At 41.3% G+C, this 9195-nt stretch overlaps 1 protein-coding gene across 1 annotated transcript in view; it reads left to right on the forward strand.

The window, feature by feature from the left end:
• The window catches only part of PEX26 (peroxisomal biogenesis factor 26), an 8362-nt gene extending 2666 nt beyond the window's left edge, over nt 1–5696 (forward strand). The window contains 5 exon segments of the mRNA XM_019471978.1: nt 541–589; nt 592–751; nt 1144–1457; nt 2201–2347; nt 3109–5696. Of these exon segments, the coding sequence (XP_019327523.1) occupies nt 541–589; nt 592–751; nt 1144–1457; nt 2201–2347; nt 3109–3212 (774 nt within the window). The 3' untranslated portion in view covers nt 3213–5696.
• Nucleotides 5697–9195: the final 3499 nt, after the last annotated feature.

Genomic DNA, 9195 nt, shown 5'->3' on the forward strand with positions numbered 1-9195 from the left:
GTGGCTCGGTGTTGCATCAGCGTCAGGCAGGCTTCTAACTGCAGACCGTGTCTGCCCCGTTTGTGGTCTTGCTTATTTTTTTTTTTATTAGAGTACTTTTTGGGTTTAAGAAACTAGTTTCTTTTGGCGGGGGAGTTAGGAACCTCTTAGGTTTGAATACAAAGATTATCTGTATGAATGGCAGTAGCACCAGTGGTCCTTGCCGTGGTTTTGCTTAGCTTTTTCTTAATTATCTAAATGAATGGAGGGTGGCGCTTGTTGCTAAAAAGCGAGTTAGTAACTGTTTAAAACCCGGCTTGGCTTTGGCTGCTATTTGATAACGGCCTGTCTACGTTTACATGTTTCGTATGAAGGGATCTGTGCGTGTTTGAGGGAAGCGAGGTGTGCCTGGGGGCCTTCCTCGCGTCCTAGAGATACAGGCTCTGTGCATCTTCTCGGGGGGTTGAATTTGCCTTTTTATCGAGGGTGAGGGGTAGGAGGAGAGGGAAAGGAGGGGAAGCGGCTGTTGGAGAACTGTAGAGTACCTAGGCTAGGCTGCAGCTCACTGGAAGGGATACAAGGGGAAACGTGGTTGTAAGAAGTGCTTATTTAGGTGTCTCTTCGTTACCAGTTCTGCAGAAGTGAAATGCTCCCTTTGTGTTGTGGGGATTCAGGCGCTGGCTGAGATGAACCGGTGGAGAGAAGTTCTATCTTGGGTCCTACAGTATTACCATGTCCCCGAACATCTGCCTCCAAAAGTTCTGGAGCTGTGGTGAGTTTTTGTCTGTGGCTGTCAGATACACAGGCCTTGTGTTATTTAAGTTTAATAGCAGGCCAGACTTGAATATTGTGTGATATTTTCACTTTGCACGGTGTAAGTGAGGATGAAAGCAGAACCTGGGACAGCCTGTTCTCGACCTGTGTGTGCTGGAGCATGCCTGCAGGCCAGCAGATTGCTTTATGGTGATAAAGTACAAAAAGGATGATGCTGAGAAAGTAACATCAGTGGTTGCACCTATTGTCTGCCTCAGAAATCTCTCTGTATTTCAAGCGTGTAGACCCTGATACACGCCTTCATGATAGCTGCTTGTGGGTAGTAACTGTCAGTGATCTCAACTTTTACAAAGAGTTAGTGTTTTCTAATATTTCTTTCTCCTGTTTCAGTATCCTGTTATACAGCAAAGTGAGAGAGCCCCAGGTGATGCTGGAGGTTGGCAGTAGCTGGCTGAGAGACCAAACCAATAAGAGCCTCCCCGAGTACGGTTCATTGCTGGAGCTCTATCTGTTGCATGTGTTGCTTCCGCTTGGCCGGTTTGAGGGGGCAGAAGAGCTTGTACGCGGCTGTGGTGTCATTGACAGCGAGCGGCAGCTAGCATTTCTCGGGGCCATTTGTGAAAGTCGATGTCAGTGGACTCAACGGGAAGAGATGCTCTCGGCTGCTGAAGAGCAGCAAGACGCAGCACCAGAAACTGTTTTGGGTAGGCTTTCCCTCTGTTGTTTGTGCTCCTCTTCTTTTTTATAATTTTACTTTAAGTTAGTTGGTCCCTTACTAACAAAGGGTAGCAAGTATTAACTATGTATTAAGAATATTGTCATGATAAACCGGCCTCGAGGAAGTCCTGTTGGGTATCACACCCACAGCAGGAAATGGAAGACTTAGTGATCCATTTGCTGGCAATTATAAAGCGTATTTAGTCTCTGCCGATGTCAGGAGATGAGAATTGTTTTACAGGTTCAAAAGCACTTCAGAATAAATGTTGTGGTTTTTTTTTTTTTTAAAGGTACAACAGGAAAACTAAAACTACCTAGCAGTCCTTTAAGGGTACATTTTATTGGCTCTGTGTACTCTCTGTTTTGTCTCCATTTACAGTCAAGCCCATGTAGAACAATACGTGTCTGGCATTTAAAGTACTGCTTCTCCTCCAGAACTGTAAATCACTTGACGTTATTTCCCAGGAGAGAAGCTGGCATTACTGTGGTATAAGATCATATTATACTAAAGTAGATGCCTAAAAAAAAGGTATGATGAATTGTATTACAAAATCGTACTGTTTCTCTGTTCCCTATTATAAAAAAAAAAAACCAAACCTCAACTCAACTCTCATGCAATCAAACTAAGAACAGACTTACTTTAGTATCGTAGTTTCTTATTATCTGTATCTATGTGATTACTTTTTTTACTTTACTTTGCCCTAACAGCCTTTCTGTTCTTGTGTTCTAGGTGCTCTGTCCCAAAAGCTCTTGACCCTGTTGACATTGCTACGTAGAGCACTAAGGTCCGTGTCAAGCCACTTCTATTTACTTCCTTACAAAAAGATGCTCCTGGCTACTTTTCTGCTGTACCTGGTGGTGGTGAGATTAGACCCAGGTACAGTATTAAGCTTTTCAATTTTTTAAATTCCATTATGGTTACAGAGAAGAAAATAGTTGCTTTTAATAGATTTGGTCTGTGTAAATGTCTCGTCTTTGGGAGACACAGAAAGTGGGTGACTAGGAGCTTACTATTAGGCTTGTTTCTAATGTTTCCAGTTGCAATCCATATAGAAAGAGGTAGCTCTACAAAAGCTGGTTTTCTGAAAACAGTTATTCTATCCTCAGCTCTTTCCAACAGACAAGGTACAGACTGTGAGAGACAGGCTGAGCTGTTCTAGACTCAGCCTCTGCCTCAGTCAACTTGAGGTGCTACAAGGTGAATGTTTCCTGGAAGACTGGTTGCCTGACAGGCTGTCCTGTCAGGAAAGTGGAGAGTTGCCTAGGGCAGCAACGTAGTTGTGCATTTGATCTGCTTGTGCTGGAGTTTCACTAGTGATGGCTGCTGCTGTCGCTGAAGAATGGGCTGGTACCGTGACATAGAGGTGGCAGCTGGGGCATGGAGGGGATGGGTGTTTCCCCTTCTGCTGGGTGACAGGTGCTCCATAGCTATTCTGCAAATAGTCCATTGGAAAATACTGAAGGCGGCTTGCTAGGGATGGGAACATTGCCCTGAGGGAAGGCCCAAGTACTGAGCCGAACAGAAGGAAGACAGACAACTAGGTTTCGATTAACTCTAGTTGGGATTAGTTCTTTCTTACTATGTTTAGCGTATCTTTTATAATGAAAGGCTCTTCTGCTTTTTGTTTTGTTCTGCAGCTTCTCCCACATCACTGCCATTCATTTACAAACTGGTCCAGCTCTTCCGACAGGCTTGGGCAGCTGTATTTTCTCCAATCCGTAGGCCTCCGATTCAAGACTAAGTGTCTTCCATCACAGAATGCATTTTTCTCTGCTGCTGTAAAAGTGTCAGCTTGTCTTGAGGATGTTACCGGGCTGTTCAAGGACCACTGAAATCAGTGTCCTAACTGAGATGACGACCTGTGAACTCCTGTGTGGTGATACCTTTGTTTCTTCAGGCAGGGAATGGTGGTGTATGGATTTTGAAACCATGCCAAGTATTCCTGACGTTTTGCTTGGCTCTACAGCACTGTTCTGTCCAACACCAGGGTAAAGCCACTCCTTCCGTAATCTACAACTGAATAAGAATCCTCCTTTTCAAACACTTTGCTTTGGATGTAGCTCTTGAGTGAGGGTCATGTAGCCAGTTATGAACTATGGGAGAAGGTTTCATCTTTGCAAATGCTGGGCAGTTCTCTGAACAAGTGAAATAGTGTTCCTGGAGGCATGACCGTAAAAGGCCATGGAGTACCAATAACTAGGGGAATATGCTATTTTGCCTGAAAACATCTGAAAAGCCCAGTTCCTGCAGCATGGGATTTAGGACAAGCATGTGGAAGAAAAACACTGGAGAAAGTGAAGCCTATTGCATTTTGAAGGCCATGGTTTCTCTTGTGACTGATGCCTCCTTACACAGGCCCTCTTGATTTTAGTCATATTTAAGCCAGAAAGCCAAGGTGGTGGGCCACAAAGACTATTGTGCTGCACCTACTCTTCTTAAATGCAAATTACAGCACTTCATGCTTGCCTGATGCATAGTAATTCTTAGGAGCACGTGGTGGTGGTAAGGAAATGGACTTATTTTTTTAAACTATATTCTATATTATTGTCTAGTTGAACAACAGAAGTTGTTGCATTGTTTTACTCTTTCCCTACCTCTTGCTTTGTTTATGTAGATGTCAAAAAGTCTCAGTATGTCTAGAATTGCCCCCCACACTCCCAATACCTAAACTCCTGGGTTACATGGGAGCCATTTAGCAGTGCTCTATTATTCAGAACAAAAGTCTATTGAAAGGTAGAAGGAGAGACTTCTCTGAGATCCCAAAACCTTCCCCAGAGCTGTGGCAGGAAAATTACTATCTTTGCAGAAGATCTGTCACCAGACCAACCCCATTTCCAACCACTTGAGGCAGAAATTGGAGGTCTGGGGTAGAACATTAATTTCTTCTCCATCCATCCACCTATCATCGATTGACAAAGGGTAAATTCCAAAGGAGAGAGCACTGACCTACTTAAATATTGCTTTCACTGGAGCAAACTGTTGTGTGCTGGAGAGGACAAGTTAAAGGCAAGGAGCCTTTGTGACAAACAAGTAGCCCGCCATCCCAGCATCTGTGCCAAAAGGATGCAGGCTGACTGATGTCAGCCTAAACTACAAAATGTTGAACAAATCAGCCTTTTTGGTGGGCAAATTCTATCCAACGCACCAAACCTGTGAAAAGTAGCCAATACAAATCTCAGTGTGGTGTCTTACAACAGTAGTGCCCTTCAGGTTGTTCCTTTGTCTCTAGCAATAGCCATACACTGAGGTGGTGGCTATTTGTTTTCTTCGCACGGATAGCAGCCTGTTGGTGCCTTCAAACTTTGTGCAATCTGTTGCTTTGCTACCTACCAGGACACTTTAAAACAGTCTGCATCTTCACTGCTAAAAATAGGTCTGTGTCTATTTCTTTTTGAATTATCCCAATAGAGAAATACTCCAATATTAGTGTCAGATAAACTGGGGCAGGTCATTCGCGAATGCAGTAATGACCGTGCCTAGTTGTCTCGAGTAAAAACCAAAGCAATCCCATATCCCTCCCCAAAGTTTTTGTCTCTGTTAGGACTTTACACCAGGGTAAGTAGCACATAATGCTTCACCATATTAAAAAGTTCTCTCTTAAATGCTCTGCGCACATAGGGAAGAGCTGCTTTTGATATTGCTAGATGGTTCTTGTAATCCAACTGTAAGTGTAATTACAACTCTGCAACCCACAGTGGATGGGAAACCAGGTAGAAAAAAACACAGAAGCTCTGTCTGAAGTTGAGCTCTTTCAAGAAATGACTGGGTTGTGTCTACTGGCCCCCTGCTTTGCAAGGCCTCTCTTTAAGTCCTTTGTAAGCCAGTTAATGAAATAGCAAACTTCAGAGTGAAGTCAGGCCAAATTTTCACCAAATTGACTCCTTGGGAAACAACCATTTTTTGCTCTAGTTTTCTATTAATGTTTTTAGTTAGATGCCAGAGATGCAATTTTGGAGGTTGGGACCAGTGGTCTGAGCAGGCCATACGTTATGTTTAGAATGCTGTTAAATGTAATAGCTGCTCATTTACCAGGACTTTTAACATTCAACTTGATTTTAAGCGTAGGTTGGTAACCTCCACTTTTTTTGAGTACTACTGATTTTGCATTTGTATTGTATTTAATTCATCATGAGAGGGCAAGAAGGCAGAAATGAGCTATCGTTTTTTTGCAATTAATACTAAAATTGCGATATTTAATTTTCACAATAAAGTGACGACTGATTTACCTCTTTGTAGAGTTGCTTATTTGTGCTGTGATTAAGTATATGAAAACTTTTGCGTTAAATGTATTGATACTCTACAGTTTTCAAGTAATTTCCGGAAATGTTTCACTACATGTCCTCATTGTACAGACATATTTGAATTAAGTAGAGGACTTGCTCAGTGTGAATCTGACGAGATCTAATCAACTGATGATGTTGGTAGGCTGTAAGTCTGCATTTTCATAGGAGCTCAGAGAGTGATAATTACTTTCTGTGAAAGATCCAGAATTTTTTTTTTTTTTTTTTAAAAATACGTGTGTGTCTACCTTTGGATGGCCAAGACCAGTACTACCAAGAATAAAGTCCCTGGTATTTATCTTTAGCAGTGTTTTTCTCTGCACTCTCATCATATCATGGAGGGAAGACATAGCCAGAGAGAATGTGTGTGTGTGCCATGAGTATGTGAACTTTCTGCTAGTAACTCCAGGTATAAGAGCAAATCATAGTTCTGCTTTTTTGTTTTGCCATCTTCTTGCTAGATGCAAAAAAATTGTATTGGCCCATACTGTAGGCAGCTGAAAGGCTGAAGAACAGTTGTCTATAATCAGATGATCAGAGGTCACAAAGATAAGGAATGGCTGGCGGAAAGACAAGGTTTGGTGTCTTAGCACCAGGAGACAAGAAGATAATTCAATGTACCTTGTGCACAGATGATCAAATAGTCAAGTGGAATTCCTTGCAGCTCAACCTGTTCCCCAATTCATTTCAATCAGTGGAACGTAGGCAAGTTAACTCCATGTCCACCATTCATCTACAGTCACCTTTGTCAGAAAGATGCCATTTAAAAATTATGCCACCTTTTGAAAGTGTAAATGAAGAAATTCTGAAATGGTTAATAAACTTTTAAATGATTTATCAGTAGCATATTCACCAGTTGTTAAGAGTTTTAAGGAAGGAAACTAGTTATTTGTGAAGATGCTCCGTATGTGTTAAAATTCTGGTTACTAATACCAGTTGTAACCAGTCGTAATTTTCTTTTTTTTCTTTTTTTTTTTTTTTTAAAATCCAAGGTTTAGCTTGGAGAATTAACTGGGAAGACTTGCTTAAGGACAGACTTTAGGGCTGCATCCTGTACATGGGTGAAAGCAGGCTGCTGGTGTAACAGGTGAGTGGATGGAATGGGATGGTTGCCTGGGAGAGATTATGACCTCTCCTGCCTACGCTGTGATGCTGCGGGGCCCCTGCCAGTGGGGTGTGGATGCCCTGCCACCTTGCACCAGGCTGCTTATACAACAGTAGAAACATCAGTAACCAAAGCTGCCGCTACCAATCAAGAAAGGAAGCACGCAGGAGAAACCATGGTAAGAAAAGAATCAGATTATTTTATGAGATAATGAGCAATGAGTTTGACCTTCTGTTTCCCCCTACTCTGGTCAAGATCTGAGCAAAGGTGGGAAGGTTGAAGTGACTTTTTTTGCTTCATTTTGGGGGCAACAAATCTTGTTCACAGTGTACAAATAAACTATTGTGTTAGTTTCTTGGTAAATAAATTTACAGTCCAATATGTACAGCTACATTTGTGTTAATAAATTTATTATAAGGAAAGTCACATGCAGAAAAAGGAGGATGGGGTTTTCCTTTCTGGGTAGAAGTACTCTTGGATGTACTTTGAATACAGTATGTTTAACCCTGTATTAATGGCCCTTTCCTACTAGCTTGTGAGTATTAAAATTAAGAGCAAAAAAGTGTGGATGTTTCCCTAGATACTCCGTAAGACTGGATGGTAATCATCTGCCAAAAGATTCATATTCAAATATACTGTGTCTAACTAGTGTTTTTGAGAGAACGTGTCTAACGAGTGTTTTTGAGAGAACCCTTTAAATTCACAATACTTGGGAGTCTGCATAGCAATCTGCAGAAGAAGACATGCTTCTTTTTCTTTTAGAATATATTATATTTTGTGTTTCAGATTTCTGTTATTAAACTATGTGCATGACACAGTAATAAACACTTTAGAAACTGATTATTGACTGAACAGCCATGATTACAGAAGTGTACGTATGAGAAGGATTTCTCAGGAGATTAATTTAGTCCAACACGTAAAAAGTACCAAGTCCTCTTGAGTATCAAGTTAACTCTTCACATGTTAAATTGAATTAAAAGTACCCAGGGAATGGGCCGAAACAATCAGTGGTTGAAATTAATTAAGGTACTAAAGGCACTTAAATTCTAGTTCCTTTAATTTCTACGAACCTGTTTTCCACCCGTCTAACGCATGTTCAACAGAAGGTTGAGAGATCAGAAGATACTTCATTCTCTTTGCTTTATCTGTATATCAATAGGGCAGCATAGTTGTGTCTTGTCCCAGACAACTGGACTTGGCTCATATTCCTTAGCTGGGACCTACTGTTGTTTATTTTGTGTACCTCTATGCAGTTTTTCTATCTGTATGGGCTTACGTGCACTTATATGTAGATCTCGTGTACTGTATACCACGTGTAGGCATGGCTGCAAATCTCTAGCTGTTGTGATTATTGTTTCTTTCTACGCATAGCAAAATATTTTTCTTCCTATTTGTAAATAAGTGTCAGAATATTTTCCATTAATTCCAGTCTCGTGGAAAATTTTGTACTCATTGATTGATTTGGGGTTTCAGGCAAGATCAGCTTATAGACTCCTAGGATATTCACTGGTTCTTCTCACCGTTTCCCTTGTCCTCCCCTTTCAGCGTGAGTGCATCTCTGTTCACATAGGCCAAGCCGGAGTTCAAATCGGCAATGCATGTTGGGAACTCTTCTGTCTGGAGCATGGCATTCAGCCAAATGGCACCTTCATCGACCAACCCAGCAATGATGACTCTTTTGCCACATTCTTCAGAGAGACAAGCTCTAGAAAATACGTGCCCCGGGCTATCATGGTGGACTTGGAGCAAACTGTAATAGGTCAGTATAGAACTAATCTTGGAAAATAGAAATGAATTAACTCTTCTGGGTGCTAAAGTTCAGATCACTGAATAGCGGGACAATGCCCTTACCATTAGGGATGATCCCAACATGCAGGCAAAACATACAGATTTTAAGTTTTTAATACCAGGTATTACTAAAAGCTCTGTTATTCTCAATGAAAAGATGAAAACTGGACTGAACTCTGTCATGGGTGTCTACTAATAGTTAATGAAATCAAAAGTTTACTATTGTTTAAACCTCCACTGGCTATGAGTACAATTTAGCCTTCCTAAAGAGATTCCTTTCTGGTCTTTTTTTGTGGTGATATTTTTCCTTTGCTAACTGATGGAAAATGCTTTTCTCACATTCAGATGTAAGAGAGGAGCATGAAGAATCAGACAACAGAAGTGTCCTGACAAGGAAAACCACTGTTTTGCCCTTGCAAATCTCCTCTTTTTCCAGTCATTCCCCTGAAGGTTCTGATGGGTCTTCATCTGATCCGTATATAGAGCTGAAATTTTACCACAGCATGGCTCAGCCCTCATTTGATAAATGAATTCATTTGTATAACACAGCA

This window comes from Aptenodytes forsteri, unplaced genomic scaffold (genome assembly GCF_000699145.1).
Source record: "Aptenodytes forsteri isolate BGI_AS27 unplaced genomic scaffold, ASM69914v1 Scaffold241, whole genome shotgun sequence".
NCBI lineage: Eukaryota > Metazoa > Chordata > Aves > Sphenisciformes > Spheniscidae > Aptenodytes > Aptenodytes forsteri.